The 16,032-nt window shown below is 45.9% G+C and overlaps 1 protein-coding gene across 1 annotated transcript in view; it reads right to left on the bottom strand.

Annotated features, from left to right (window-relative positions):
* Positions 1-16,032, bottom strand: part of LOC144770292 (cytochrome P450 2F3-like) — a 196,526-nt gene that overhangs the window by 90,054 nt on the left and 90,440 nt on the right. The window contains exon 3 of the mRNA XM_078654689.1: positions 10,680-10,829. Within this exon, the coding sequence (XP_078510815.1) occupies positions 10,680-10,829 (150 nt within the window). The remainder of the gene's footprint in view (positions 1-10,679; positions 10,830-16,032) is intronic.

Genomic DNA, 16,032 nt, shown 5'->3' with positions numbered 1-16,032 from the left:
AAACATCATAATCCTTGTTTTACCCACCCCGTGTATCAGAGGAGTTCTTAAACGCTCCTAAATCTCACCAGAGGAATGCCCTCTAGTCTAACGTTAGGCAAAACGCATACTATTGAAGGCACGAAAAGCCCTCAGTGAAACTTGCCACCCCCCCCCAATAGTTTCCATACTCTGCGAATAGGAACGACCCTATACCACTGTAGACCATTTCTTCCCTTCAAATGAAAACATGACTCCGTCACCCCCCCCTCACCTTATACTGAATACCCCTGGCTTTGACCCTTTCTTACATACGGTCTGTACTACCACCCTCGAGCGATCTATGTAATAAACAGCCTATCATCGGTTGTCTTTGCCGCACTACCAGTTCCTCTGGGCTTCAATGCCGAGATGCAAGGTACTGCATCCCAAAGAGATAAGTCAGGTACGTGGTAGGTAAAAACATTTTCGTGTTTATGCGCGCTGATGTGCTTTGAACGCTGCCCCCTCCCCCTCGTTTCTTTTTCTGCAGGTTAATATCGGAATTTCAGCTGAAGTATGGAGAAGACCTAAAACGCACCGTGTTCCACGCAAAAAAAAAATAAATAGGCTAGCTCTGTGAGATGGTACATTGTATGCAGGAGCTATCTCTGGGAGCGTGAAAAATTTGTATGGTATGAATGTGCGCATGGGCCCTGATTTGTGCTGTATGAATGCTTATGTGTGGCACACGTCTGGGTTGACAAAAGGAATGCTTTTTGTATGACTGAGGTGTTGATCGAACGGTTAATGGGCTAGGAAAATTAAGCCCGAACATGGTACCTGCATGTGAAAGACGAATAAGAGTATAGCACATTCCTTAATTAGAGACGACTCTCTCTGGAGCTAGTAAATGGGAGAGTGGCCTACACCAGAAACTTGAAGGGTTACTGCAGTACAACGAACCCGACCCCAACCGATATCCCAAATGTATACCCAAAATAATGCGCACCAGTGAGTCAATTTATGCGCTGACTAAATAAGAGAAGTTAAGAGTACCCCGGGTCGGGGTTCATCCAAAATCCCCCTCAGCCCGGAAATTAGGGACATTGTTATGTTTTAGATTTACCACTTCTTCTTCCATCTTCATAGAAAAATCGGAATTGTACCATTATCATCATCATTTGCTAGATGTTGGAAGACCCCACCGCGAGTATAAGCACGACTGGACTAATGTCCGACCAATTAAAAAGGAGTACGTATTTTTGAAACGAGGTTACCAACAAAAATGGTCTACTAACAGGAAGGAAGGAGAATAAAAAGAGCTCGACCCCCAAATGAATTAAAGGGAATACTGAGAATACGCAACACGCATGACAAAGTCCTTTTGCCCAAAATAGCTCTGTGTCTTGTCTTAGGTTTTCGTACTTGATGTATGTACTGTCGCGCCCTATCTGGTATTTGTGTGTACGTAAACTAGGAATTTATGTTTTCCCTCAGCTTGTGTTTTTTTACGTAAAACTGACCCGTACTGTTCTATGTGTGTGTGCACTGAATAGCCTATTATTATACACGTTTTTTCCTCTCTCTCTCTCTCTCTCTTTATGTTGTACGTGTACTAATAGCCTATTTGGTGTGCACGACGCTCTCTCCCCCTGAGGGCTCCCTTGCTCCCTTTTGAATAAATGACGACACTGTGCCTCGCCGGTACATGTATAATTGGCTTTGAACACAACAGTGTTTGGACAAATTGACAGAAACAAAGCGATCGTATCTTGCCATATTACTACCTCTCCTTTCTGTAAAATGATGGAACTTAATTGGCTGAGAAAGAAAGGACAGGTAAGACGACTGATGTCCCCTAATCTGGCCCTTAAAAGGGAGCTATATGTCAGTGGCTTTTTAGTGCTTTAGTAACACCACCTTCATCATTCAGATTACCACCGCCCATTGCACAAAAGTAGAGTGTCCAAAACGTCCCCGTTTTTCCAGAATGGTCCCAGTTCTGTACCAGCCATCCCAGAAAACCTTTAAGAATGTAGCTGATGACCTTGTTTTTAAAGATAAATCACGTTCGCGAATGTAACAGGAATAAACACCAAACAGACATGATGATGGAAAATAGTAAAAATGCCTGCAAACCTGCACCACAGCAATGATTCATGAGTTAATAGCATACCCCGATGTAAGGATTAATAAACATCCACCCTATCGTGACCGATAAAACGTTTCCCCAACTACTTGGGGTTGGGAGAGAAATTGAAGTATGAGAACGTCTTCCCCTGCCAGTTCTCTAAGACTTGTTTTTGTACTTATTTAAAGATAGCATGCAGTCGTCGGAGGAGAGGGGCCGGACGTGACGCACAGCCTGGCTGCAGATCTGGGAACATCTATGACCTCGACCAAGGCGGAGCCACAGAGCAAAGAGATGCGGGACGAGGCACCATTCTCAACATGGAAAATGAAAGAAAGAAGGGCTGTCCAGAAGTCCCTGCATGTTGACCAGCTCGTGCCGAAAGTCCAAGCCCATTGAGCCCGATTGGTGGGCCCACTTGCTTGAGATTTCTGCCCTCCTTGGTCCATTTCAGATCTGATCCCACTCCACCCTCTCTTCCCTCGGCCTCCCAAAGCACGCCCCCATTCCCCCCCCCTTTTTTCCATATGGAGTTTTTTTTTAACTTGACTTCAAGAAGAAACACAGCACAAAGATAGAATAGGGTTTGTCACGAAAGAAGAACTGAATGCGGTTACTCTGCCTAAAGTACCTCTGGTAGATCAGTTAGGAGCAGGACAATCAGGACTGTGGTCCGAGAGCAAAGAATGGCCACACCCTGCAACGCGAAATCTGGATTAGAGCTGGACGCATAGCTCCACCGCCGGTGCTCAACAGTGCCAACGAAAGAAAAAAAAAAAAAGGAAGAACAATGATAGCCTACCAGTGATGGGTCACTGTAATAAGACACTGGAAAGAAGAACCCTTTTTGAACATTACCACCCCTTGACTGTCACTTGTATTAAGTTAAATTCCTCTCCCAACCACTTTGTATTGATTATCACCCAATTGAGCTTTCGAAACCTTACATCGTTCACTTTCAACTGTGCATGGATAACTAAGAAAGCGTCAACTCTGTATCATGATGATTATAGAACACCAGTCATACACATGAACATGCGGTCTAGTTTTGATCCCCACGGAGTCCAGACCTCAAGTAATGTACTTAATAGCCCTTATTCTGCCAGAACATTCTTTTGTATGACATCATGTTTGTATTCGAACGAGTTCCCTACATCATCTAAGTAATGTCCCCATCTCCAGGTCTAATGTATGACACAGCTAATTTAATTTTGTATGCACTGCCTCCTCGCCTATCACCCTGACTACATATGGTTATGTACGAGTCCGTCAGCATTGATAGCAGAATTATTTCCATCTGCCCGTAATGCATATGGGCTACCAAAGCGAATTGTATAACTAATGTCAGCTTCTACATCCTCACCTGTGACATGAACAGAAATGAACTAACTTATGATAAAAACTGGGGACTGTGGAAAATGACTAAATTAGGAATACATAAGCGGCGTTAATTTATGTTCACCACAGCCACTGTTGAAAGTAAAGTGAAAATCGTGAAACAGTGGCCACGCCATCTTGTCCCTTTTTAGGCCCCTTCATGCACGTAAGTGGCAGCCATTTTGTGTGCCATAGCCTCTCTGCCCACTGCCAATGGCATGCGCGTCTCTCCCCCCCCCTCACTCCCCGGCCTCGCAAGCATCCCCCCGCGCCCCAACAGCCCCCGGTCTCTCCTGCTTGGGCCATAAACGCACCTCCAGCGCGACCCTGTCTCCGAGCCACATCCCGTGCTGAACCCCCTCACTCTTTCATCTCATTCATAGAACAGGCCCTTTTGATAACCTCTTCCTCCCTGCCCGATTGTCCGGCCTGATCCCAGGCCATCACCTAGCCCAACAGATGCAGTTTATTGCCCCCTACAGTAGGACCTCGCCTCACATCAAAGGAGCGGGGATTAATCAATGCTTTCACACCCCTAGATCCGACCGATCGCCCGCATTCCTGTTCCCAGCGGAATGTCCAGCTGCGCGATAGCCATCATGCTGAGATTTGGGTGGGGACCCCTACTGTAGATATGTGTGAGAACGGGCCTGAACCGGGGATTCCAAAGATGCCTTTTTCGTACTTCAAAGCAATACCACGGATGTCATAAATGTAATAAAGCCATAAACTTGTGTATAAGAGGCCAGGCCTCAGAGATGCGGTTAGAGCACCTCGAGAAGATACCCTGTTGTCTGATTTGACGTGTTCCGATTCCGTCGGAATAAACTCCTGTTTCCTGCCTTCCAGCCTCCAGCGCCTGCCTCTGTTTGGTAATATTGAATGGTATGAGAGGCGGCTAACGCCGGGCAAATACTGAAGGGTTCTTGGTCGAATTCGGCCCTGCCTTTTTACAGAAGGGAGGGGGAAGGGGACCTTAAAGCAGTCATTTTGCTTTCACTGTGACTCAGGCAGAGTCTGAGTAAAAGGGGAAAACACATTGGGCTCAGTGGCAGCCCCAGGCAATCCTAGAGCTACAGGCGTTGGCAATATTAATGCATTTGAGTTTATTAATAAAAAGAAGGGGCGGAGCATGTGGTTGGGGGCGGGGGGTTAGGGTACATTTACCCTGAGTTCAATGTATCCTACACAACCCAAAAATGTCAGTGAAAACAAATGGGCCAATATTGGCGCAGTCTTTCTGCTCTTAAATATAGAAATGCAAGTACTCACCAACTGTTTAGTCCTGAGAAGCGTGAGTAGTCTGACATAAGTACTGAGCACTGCTGAGAAGTGCAGGTACTCTCCTTTCACATGAAAGAAGTGCATGTATACACAACAGGACAGCGTCTGCCCAATTAAAGCAATGTCTGGCATAAATCATATACAAACATGATGTGGGTGTTTCCAATAACGTTTCTCCTCCACGGTCGGGCAGAGAGACCTGCAACTGTATTAACACGTACACCTGATACAGACTTTACAGGTCATATCATGTCCAAATTCAGCGACTCCTTCAGTTACGTTTTTTTTCCTCTGTATTTGGGATTTTGTTGTTTTGGATTTTTCCAGGCATAGGGAAAATGACCGGAAAGTTACCCCTGGCTTGGAACAGACGCAGAGCTCTGGACGCCAAGACAATTAAGATTGAATCGTCTTCGGTGATTAATTTACAACTGAAGTGACAGACACAGAAGCGATTAAACAACTAAATAGATACATTGGATAGTGTGCAGACAACTGTGCATCTGAATGGGCCGGGTTCAGATACCATACACCATGTGCCTTGCATGCAGTGCGCATGTGAGCGAACAGCTTCTCCGAGCTTGGCTTGTCAGATTTGATTTGTAGCATCAAACGTGGCTGCGGTGGTCTCGTGGGAGAAACACCCAACACTTCAGGAGGGCTTGGCTCTTGTAAGGCGGGGCCCAGCTAGTATTCATTTCCATATTGTTCGGCCATGCCAGAGTGGAAAAGAGAGCAAAAAAATGATGAACTAGAATCTAGCTCTACATATTTATAGGTGGCTGAGTTTAAATCAAGTATTTTACCCACCATTCTTTGTTCATCTCTGTGAGTAACCCTAAGTGGGCAGGTGTGTCCTGACTACAGAGGTTAAATCTGACTGAAAGTAGCCTGTAGTAATTTCTTTATTGTGAGTTTGAAATGGAGTTTTCATATTGGTATGGAGCTAAGACACCACTGAGCAAAACAAGACCGCGAGTGGTGTGCGCGTAACAAGGCGGCAAGGAGCGTGCGCTATCGCAAAGCGCGCGATGGGAGCATGTGAGCACGTGAGGAGCCCAATGTGGGCACGCACATGTACTGAAAGGTAAATCAAGCATGCGGTGGGAGCGTGTGAGGAGACGCCATGCGCACACACATCGCCTGTCCAGGCGCGCACATGGTTTGTCTCGCGTACCAAACCGACAATAGAGTCTTGCCAAGGCGAAGCAGCATATGCGCTTGCTAGGTGAGACCTAAAAAGGAGGCAGAAGACCATTTAAGCGGCTACCAGATGCACAGGTATTTAAAGGTAAGTATTTAAAGTTAAGAAAAATTAACTAAATGCTTTGAACCAACTTTGTCACTGAAGTAAAATAAACTATTTTAAGCAAATATGAGCAGTGTGCACAGAAGCTTTGTGAAGTCGCTCAAACTAAAGGAACTATGTGCAAAGTGTCCCATTGCCATAACCTTTATGTTGTGGTGGCAGGAAGCTAAAAGTGAATTACAACCTAACAGATCAATGGATAAAACCCATTGGATGCCCAAAAGCCCCTCTATCGATTTAGATTACATATGATTTAAAAAAAAAGAAAAAATACAATAGTAGTCTGGTACAGAGCTGTTAACATGAAGAACTTGCTGAGCAAAATGCAATATCGCATATCTATGCCAAATTCATGAATATAATTCCAGAAAAGAACTTCAGACTTCACAATGTATTCAATAGCAATTATTTATACAACTTCCAGCCCAATGTACTCCACTCGGTCAGGTGTCAGTATGAGGGTCGCATCTAGATTTTTACTAAACATCCTTCTTTGTTGCCTCTAACATATGTCTTTGTAGCCGATTCATCTGAGCACTTGTGACAAATCCTGTGTGCTGTGAATCCTCAAGAAATAACAGGTCTGCAAATTTTTGGGTGATATTCCTAAAATTTATTATTTAAAACATTTCACCGTAGAACTCTACCCCTTTAAAAGGTTCAAAGCAATGCACAAGAATGAACAACAGATGCCTTTTCTAGGCAAAGAAGCACAATTTCTTTGAAGGATAAAATTAGGGAGCTACTGATTCATGTAGATTTATTTTCTGCTGAAGATATTAAGGTGCTAGTCAGTTAAGGACTTGATCTAGTGTGATATAATTAAGGCTACCGGTTTTCCGGATTTTTACAGATAATTACAGACAGAAAACAAAGTGTTTCCTATCTGTATTTATTTTTAAAAGCGGAAAAATGCAGAAAAGTGTATCTTGTGGGTGACTCTCCATGCTGTTTTTCATGATTTCTAGGACAACAGCTGAGCAGATAAGCAGCATGGGCAGTTAAAAAATAGGTTGAGATTTCCCTAAATGCAGGTGTATAATAACATATGTTTGTATTATAATGCTCATATTTACCTGAAGGTGTAGTGATTTGGTATATTTTGTTGTTTAATTTGTTAAAACGCAAAGGGCAGCAAAGTATGTTTGCATGTTTATCAGTTAAATAAATGTGGAAATATACGATTTTATGACTCCATATATTCGCAAAACACAAAATAAATAAGGATAAATACTAATAAGATGGGCAAAAAATAAATATGGAAAAATACAGACGGAAATGTTAAAAAAATAAATACCATAAAACCAGGACACCTAGATATAATCACACCCCACACATCTTCGTTCAAGCTGGTTTTTAAATAGATCCTTCCTTTGGCCATCAGCCCAGAGTGATCAACACCTTCAAATTTTCCAGATACATTTAAGATTCTAGCACTGTATCAACTAGAGACAATTCCATCCAGGTAGGTTAAGTACCCAACCATACATAAAAGAGACAGATATTCCAGAAGATGATATCTTCTTTTTCAACAGATGGTAATTAAATTGTAATAACTCAAAGTTGAACATGTGACCCTCAGTAGCCTGTTGAAGAATATAAATTCCAGCTTAGATCCCGCTTTTTGAACATAATGTTTTGGATTAGTCAAAGTTGATTAATGGAAAAGAGTGGTGGGCTGCAATCACAGACTTGCCTTGTATATGTGTAGCTTGTCAAACTGGTAATGGTGGCATATGACATGGAGCGGATTAAATGCACATTGTTCTACCAGTCATTCTTGCCTCTCTGTTCTGAAGTAGAGGTTGTTGAAATGCCTTTTCTGTTTGTTCAGCTGTGTATTCTTTTCTGTGTTTCACTTGCACTAGAAAATTGCAATCAGGCTGTCAATAAAAGCATACCATTTCTAACCCTTGCATATGGAGTCTGACCAGTTCAAAGCACCAGCACATTCAGCACAAGTGATACAGAAAAAAGCACTTAAATGGGCTCAACATACATCATATGTTTTAGTGCTACAACAGTTGGTCCTGCAAGGCGATGGGGCAGCACTTACACTTCTACAAGCAATACACTGAGAAGTAACTGATCACACTCAAACTGCATTTCAGAGACCTAACCTATGACAAAACAGTGGGTTTCCTAGAAACCACTGTTTACCATTTTTAGGACTCACTTACCAGATAGCATTTGCATAAAGCGCTATTGTCAGCTTGCCCATTGCTTACCACTGGTTGGATTGTCACTCATTTGATTGCTTTGCATTCTTTAACTTGTTAAGGCTTTACTTCATCTTCTTGTATTTGTCCCTTCCTAGAGCATGGCCACATTATTTGTGTCCTTCCACTGCTCACTTTTCAGGCACCACTTTTATCATTTTGATTAAGCACTCTACAACAGTGTATGTGTTTTCCAGCTGTCGCCCTCTTGTACTTTCCTTCTCATTCCACTACAAAACTGGTTACTCTCTCCTACTACCCTCCGTGATGCACTTGCCCTTGTGCATTTCTCCCTATGTTGATTACTCACCCTGCTGCTTCTTCGTCCCAGTTCCACGTTTCTATCCATGTAACCCATTTGCTTTTTTCACCCACCTCCACATGCTCTGTACCCCTTGTTCTTTGCTTCCTCCTACCCACGTTTAACGTATTGCTTCCTCTCAACTGCACTGTTCCTGCCCCCTGAACGTGTGCCTTCCATTGTTGTATAGAGTTTTAGGACCCTAGCGTAAATTTCCTGATTCATGCCCTTACATAGGTATAAAGTACTGTATCCTTATATAGGCATATAAATCATAACCATATTAAGACATAGCTCAAGTAGTCCTAATACGGCTTGGCTACTTCCACTAGTTCCGAAAATCTGCACGATTTCTTGGAAAAACCCGCCTTCAGCAGTCAGGGACTTCCCCCTGCATGAATATTAATTTATCCAAGAACTCATGGAGTTTTCAGAGAATTAAGTCTCTAATGATGTTATTATGTCCAATCTTACGTCAAACTCGGCACCTTCAAGGTATAAATATGCCCACACTTGTCCAAACAAACACACGGTGGTTTGGAGCAGTTCGACTATCTACTTGCCCGACAGGCCCTGCTGCAGCAAGTGCCGAAGGAAACCGACCCTCCAGCTGACGCACTGAGAGATGCTGTACTTTCTTCAGCCAAGAAATCCAGCTCCGGTGTTTCCAGGCTACCCTTGCGGGTTGCTGGGAAATTGAGTCCTGAGAGAGAGATACCAGACCTCCTATATTCTAAAACCAGGTACGGAGCAGATTAGACCTTAAGAGAATTCTTGGATTAGTTTCTTGGCAAAAGAAAACTGAAACTAAGCTACACCTCACTTACTTCTTCCCTTGTACTAGACCTAGGTTAGGAACACCGGGGTAGGCGTATTTTAGAAGCACCAGTTGAGTACTTTTAGTCATTATTTATCAATGTATGTATTTTATGTACTATATGGCTTAGAAACCATATCATGCTTTTACAGTATTATTTTATAATACTCTTCGTACTGCACGCATTGTACTTTACAACAAGTATTACGATTGTAGCAGTTCATTTCTTATGCTTGAGAAAGAAGACTGTTCAATAAATACCTTTTATTGAAAAAGCCAGTCTCTCTATTTCTCTGCACCTCTGGTGAAACGAAGTTGTCATCTTTTAAGCGGTTGTCAGAAACTAATCCCTTCTTGTTAATTTGAGAAACTTTCTAGTGACCTCGGAGCTAGCTGGCACATACACAATTAAGTCTACTATATTCGGTAGAGAATTAGTCTACCTCCGTCCTACGTCTAAACTACAGGATATACTATTCCAATGTGCAGAGCCTATTGGGAATATAGGAACTACACTACACCATGTTGCTTGCACCCTCCCTGCGCCTGTGTAGCTTCCACCCCACATGTTGCGTCCCCTTTGACACATTTTTTTTATTTACTTATCCAAAACAGATCAATAAATAAAAAGGAGATAAAAGTATCTGCACCATTTTATGGGGGTATACATGCCTACAACTTGATGCGGCCAGTTACATCATAGCCTTTTTATATTCTTCTTTAGCCATACCGCATAGAATTGGGGATACTATACAGCATCACTAAAAACGGTCAAAAGTCAATTCGTTTCAAAAGCTTTGCCAATGCTGGTTAACATCCACACCCCCCCTGACATAGGATTATGGGAGCCAGGAACCATTCAGAAAGTAGCTGCTCCAGGTGCACAGTGTGTTTTTTATTTATTGATGTGAGAGAAGCATAGGGCTGCAGGGACTAGGTGATGGTTTGTAAGATGAATATTAAAATGAAAATATAACTCAATTTCCCCTTTCAAACAAAGGGGCTCTGCATCCTGGGCTCGATGTCCGGGTTTCTAGGAGGTGGCCAGGAGTGTAAAATATGTAAGTTCTCAAATATCAATTACGAGTGAGTGAAGTGGCGAACTTGCAACTTGGAGGAAGGTGGATTAAGGGAATATATATGGATAGGTAAGGAAGGAGGCAGAGGACATTAAAGGAGAGAGACAAGGAAAACCTGAAGTGTGATAAACAGAAAGGCAGTGTAGATCTGGTAAATAAAAGGAGCATGGAATGACTGACGGGAATCTAGTTAGAAAATACCTTTTTTGCTTTCAAAGAACTCCACAAGAAACTTTGCCTCCTCTGTCACCCTCTCTTCAATGCTGCGCTTTCCCATTCCGAAGTTACGCAGCGTGGCGAGGGAAAATCTGCGCTGCTGCTGCCAGTGGTCACCATTAGAAAACACCAAACCTGGAAGTATTGGAATATGGCATAGCTGAGGCTCAAGAGACATTTCAGAAGAAAGACAAAACTAAACGAGGAATTAAGGCCATATCAAAAGAAAAAAGTTGGAGATGGGAGATAACATGGAAAAAATAGAAGGCAATGAATAGGTGAGATAGAATAAAAGAAAGAAGGGGAATAAAGAAAGATTTGAAAGATGATAAGATGACGAATAAGGAAGGTAAAATATTCCCCAGTAGCCAAATTGACATTCAAATACTATTGAAAAGTTAACCAGAGAGATAACGATTTTAAAATTGGCTCAGGTACTCCTACTACAAAAAGCGATTTTAATGCTGGAGGTCCTGGTCAACTTTTAAAAACAGTGGTGGGTACCTGTGGGACTTACGTTGACCACATTAAGGATAATTGGGATCAAATTGTTTCAGCCATCTGTCTAAGTGCCTCTAACGGTCAATGTGGCTTTCTTCAGGACCAAATATCATACATGCATGCACGCTACAGCATGCAGAACGAAGGTTTGTACTTACAAACCTGTTCAGTTATGGAGAAAGACCAGTTTATTTCCAATTCCAAATTTGTTTATTTTTAAATGGAGCTCCGACGGAGGTCCACAAAAACTGGAGAAAGTCCCTTTTTGTGACCAATCTCGTAACATTGTAGTCAATCGCTGCATGGGATGCTTTGGGGGGGGTGGACCCAGTTGTCACACTTTCTCCAAGATGTCTCACCCTCCAGCACACCTATCAATCCTCCCCGTAAGCCTCACTTCTTGCATGTATATCGCAGGAGCTCGGACTAGGACACCGCACCAATTAAAATCCCCTGTTAGAGTGGGGTCACTGTTACTTTGGATTCAACATTTGCCTCCTCAAAAACACAAGAAATCTGTCATGTTACTTCTAGGGCTGTGCAAAATTATAATTAGTGTTGTGTAAAATTACACGAGACTTTTACCACGCTTACATTGTACAAAATGTGCCATGCCATTGTCTCTGGTGACATTTTGTACTTAAAATATATAAACAAAACATGTAATTTCCTAGAAGTGATTCGACGTTCAGAATTGAAACTGCCTTAGAAGTCTAAAAGAGGGCTCATTTGTAGTTCCAAGCCCAGTCAAGGATCCAGGAGGATAGATACTTTCTCTCAAATGTCCCTTGCTGCCACTCAGTAGGCATGGATTACAAGAATAGGTCATGTTCTGCGGGGCCCCAAATGAGGGTCTGTGCGCTGGCCCATCATGCTTCAAAGAAGTGTCCCCTGCACAGGTGAGTATAGGTGCATTGACCAGGCCCTGCGTAAGAGCTCTGGTTGGTCTTAGAGTAGAGGTCACCATTTTGGCGTCCGTTAGCTGGCCTGCTGTGAAGCAAAGTGCTTGGGACAGGGTCCTGCAGGCACCACTAGAGCTGCCTGCTTTGCAGAGTTCCGAAGCTCTAACATGGCCCCGCATCACAGCTACAGTAGACCCTGGGATAGAATTCCCTAACTTGGCCTGCCTTTTCCCAGCCTCCATGTTGTAAAGTGTCTGGGACGGGATGCCAAAGGCACCAGGACGGTTTCCCTGCTTGACTATGATGAGAAGCACTGACCAGGTTCTGGATTGAAGCTCTGTCTGGCCCTGGGCTCCCCTCCCTGGACCACCATGTCACTTAGGGCCCAGGGTGGGTCCTTCAGGCCAAAGGAGGACTCCCCTGCTTGACTGGGTTAATAAGCTCTAACCATGCCCTGGGTCAGAGCTCCTGTTGGCACTACTACGCAGCTTGCTGTGACACTTAGAGCCCAATATGGGGTCTGGGAGGCTTCCACTGCTTGGCTGGGTTTAGTAGCTCTGGCCAAGCACATAGTCAGGGCTCTGGTTGCCCTGGGTATGGGGGTGTGTCACAAAGTGCCCGGGGATTGGTCCCACAGACACCAGGAGGGCTCTACTGCTTGGTTGGGTTAAAGAAACAGTCTAACCAGGCTCGGAGTCAGAGCACCGGTTGGTCGTGTTGAAATCGCCCAGTCCTAGGCTCCCTTCCACAACCAGCTGTGTGGCAAAGTCCTGCAGGCACCGGGAGAGCTCCCCGGCTTTGCTGGGATAAGATGTTCTGACTGGGCCCCAGATCAATGGTCCAGTATCCCCTGGAATGGAAGTCCCTGTCCTTGGTTGCCTTCTCTGGGCTACTATGATGCAAAGTACCCAGGACAGGATCCCGCAGGCATCCAGTGGGCTTGTCTGCTTGGCTGGGCTTAGAAGCTGCCTGGGCCTGGGTCAGAAGTCTGCCTGGACTTGGGTATAAGGCCTCCTCCCTGGGCTCTTGTATGGCCCACTGTTTCACTTAGAACACAGGCTGAGGTCCTACTGGCCGCAGGAGGGTTTCATATTCGGCCAGGTGAAAAAGCTCTGACGGGCACAGTGAGGGTTCCCATGCTTGGCTGGATTTAGTCACTCTGACCAGGCCACAAGTAATGGCTCCGGCTGGCATGCAAGTGGAAGCCTGCAGTCCTGGCCTCCAATATTCAGCCCTCTGTGTCTCACAGTGGCCAGGACAGAGATCCGCAGGAACCCAAAAATCTCCCCTGCTTGGATGGGTTAAAAAGCTCTTCCATTCAGAGGCTCACTGTGACACTTAGAGTCCAGGAAATGGTCCTGCAGGCCCAGGGAGGACTTCCCTGCATGGTGAGACTTAGAGTTTCTGACTGGGGCCTTAGTCAGAGCTATGATCGGCCTGGGAGTGTAACCCCCTCTGCCACTGGCTCCCTTATCCAGCTCACCATGTTGCAAAGTGCCTAGGATGGGGTCCTGCAGGCACCCAGAGGGCCGCACTGGTAAGCCAGGTTAAGAAGCAATGACTGGGCAGCGGGTCAAAGTTACGGCTGGCCCGGGGGTTGAAAGCATCCATCCCTGGTCCCCATTCTCCAGCCCACCATGCCACTTAATCCAGGATGGCGCCCTGCAGGCCTGGGGAGTGACCCCCTACTTCCCCAAATTATAAAGCTGTGACACGGCCCTAGCTCAGAGCTCTGGCTGGCCCTAGAGTGGAAGCCCCCACCCCCGCAAACCTCCTGCCCTGGGGCTCCCTTCTCTCACCCACTCTATTGATTAGAACCCAGAACAGGGTCCTGCGAGCCTGGAGAGGGCTTGCCTGCTTGGTCAGGTGAAAAAGCTCTGACCGAGCCCAGGTCACAGCTCCAGCTGGCCTGGGAGTTGAAACTTCGGTGCCTGGGCCCTATTATCCAACCTGCTCTGCCCCTTGGAGCCCAGGCTAGGGACCCTCAGGCCCAGGAAGGGCTCCCTTGCATGACTGGATTTAAAAATGAACTGGAATCGGCACTCACGTTGGCCTGGGGATGGAAGCTCACTGTCCTGGACCCCTTCTCCAGCCCACCATGTTGCAAAGTAGCCAGGACATGGTCCTGCAGGCCGGGGGTAGGCTGCAATACTTAGCTGGGTGAACAATCTGACTGGACCCTGGGTCAAAACTTTGGCTAGCCCTGGGATGAAAGCCCACAGCCCTGGGCTTCCTTCCATCGCTTGTCGTGTCATTTAGAACCCATGATGGGGATCTACAGGCCCAGGGAGTGATCTCTACTTGGCCAGGTGAAAAAGCCTTCCCTGCATGGACATGAGAAAAAGCCTCGAGTCAGACCTCTGGTTGGACAAGAGGTGGAAGCCCTCTATCCTGGGCTCCCTTTCTCAGCCTGAAGTGTCACAGAATGCCCAGGATGGCATCCTGCAGGCACCAGAGGGCTCCCTGATTGGCGGGGTTAGAAGCTCTGACCAGGCCCAGAGTCCGAGCTCTGCTTGCCTGGAGGTGTGAGCCCCTGGCTAGGAGTTCCATTTGAGCCCAGCATGTCACAAAGTGGCCAGGCAAGGGGTCTCGCAGCTACCCATGCTTGGCTGTGTTAAGAATCTCGGACTGGGCTCAGGTCAGGGCTTCAGATGGCCTGGGGGAAGAAGCCTCCTTTACTGGGCTCCATTCTTCAGTCCCACATATCACTTATAGCACATGATGTGTCCCTGCAGGTCTGGGAAGGGCTGCCCTGCTTAGCTAGGTGGGAAATCTCTTGGCCCCCGAGTCAGAGCTTTAGTTTGCCCTATGGTGAATGTCCCCAGCCCTAGCGTCTCTTCTTTTGCCTGCTGTCTCTCTTAGAACCCAGGTCAGGCTCCTGCATGCCCCCTACTTGGCCAGGTGAAAAAGCCTCCTGCATTGAGCCTGTGGTGGAAGCCCCTGGCCCAGGGCTTATTTCTGCGGCCCTCCTGTGTGGCAAAATTCCCAGAACAGGGTTCTGCTGGCCTGAGGAGTGCTCCTTTGCTAAAAAGGTGTATCGAGGTTCCAGGTCAGAACATCGTGAGGCACCCCTCAAACAGCCCTGTGCGTAAGGCACAGACGCCTCAAAAGGAAAGATGAATCAGATTTATAAGAGACTACGTGACTAGACAGTCATCCGTCCTGTATCGGGTTGTTGCTCTTAGCCCAGCCATCAGGTTGCACATGCCATAAGAATGAATGGCACACCCAGATGGTCGGCTATCCTGAAAGTCCAAGTGAGGGCTCCTTTGACTCCTTGAGCCCAGGCAGGGCTCCAGGACGTCGTATAATTTGATCAAATGTACTCATCTGTCACTCTGTGTGCACGGATTATAAGCAAGGCAGACCTTGCTCTGGATTAGTAGGGACAAGGTACTATGGACCTGCTTGTCATCTAGTTGTACTCCCAGGTGTGGGAGGGTCTGGAACAGCCTGTCCTGGGGTCCCACATCCCGCCTTCCAGCCCTATGAGATGGGCCTTTCCTCTGCGCCTGCCTTTTGGGACAGTAAGCAGGGCCCTGGAACTGACATCTCAGTGCAAGACAGCCTACTTGTGAATAGGTTAGCCATCATTGTACTCTGATTGATTGGACATATTTGGTCCACTTAGGGACAGACTGTTTGGCCAGCCTCAGCTGTTGTTTCAATCAAAGACCTTTCACCCTACCTAGATTGTCCGACTTGAGGGTCTACCCATTATGGAGGTGACCCAGCAGATTGAAGGCCAAGCAGTCTAGCAGCTTGTGCTTTATTACAGTGGTATGACCAGAACGTATGGGGTCGTATGAAGCTAATCCCAGATGCCACCTAGTGAGCCAGGCCCCACACTGCTCTTTGCCCTTATCCACCCAGAGACTTGGGTAGAACTGTGTATCCTGTGGGCTGAACAGTTCCAGTATTCCCCAGTGAGAGGA

Source organism: Lissotriton helveticus, chromosome 7, assembly GCF_964261635.1.
Source record: "Lissotriton helveticus chromosome 7, aLisHel1.1, whole genome shotgun sequence".
In the NCBI taxonomy this organism is placed as follows: domain Eukaryota; kingdom Metazoa; phylum Chordata; class Amphibia; order Caudata; family Salamandridae; genus Lissotriton; species Lissotriton helveticus.
The sequence above is the reverse complement of the archived record's forward strand: the minus strand, read 5'-3'. Positions and strand labels throughout refer to the sequence as shown.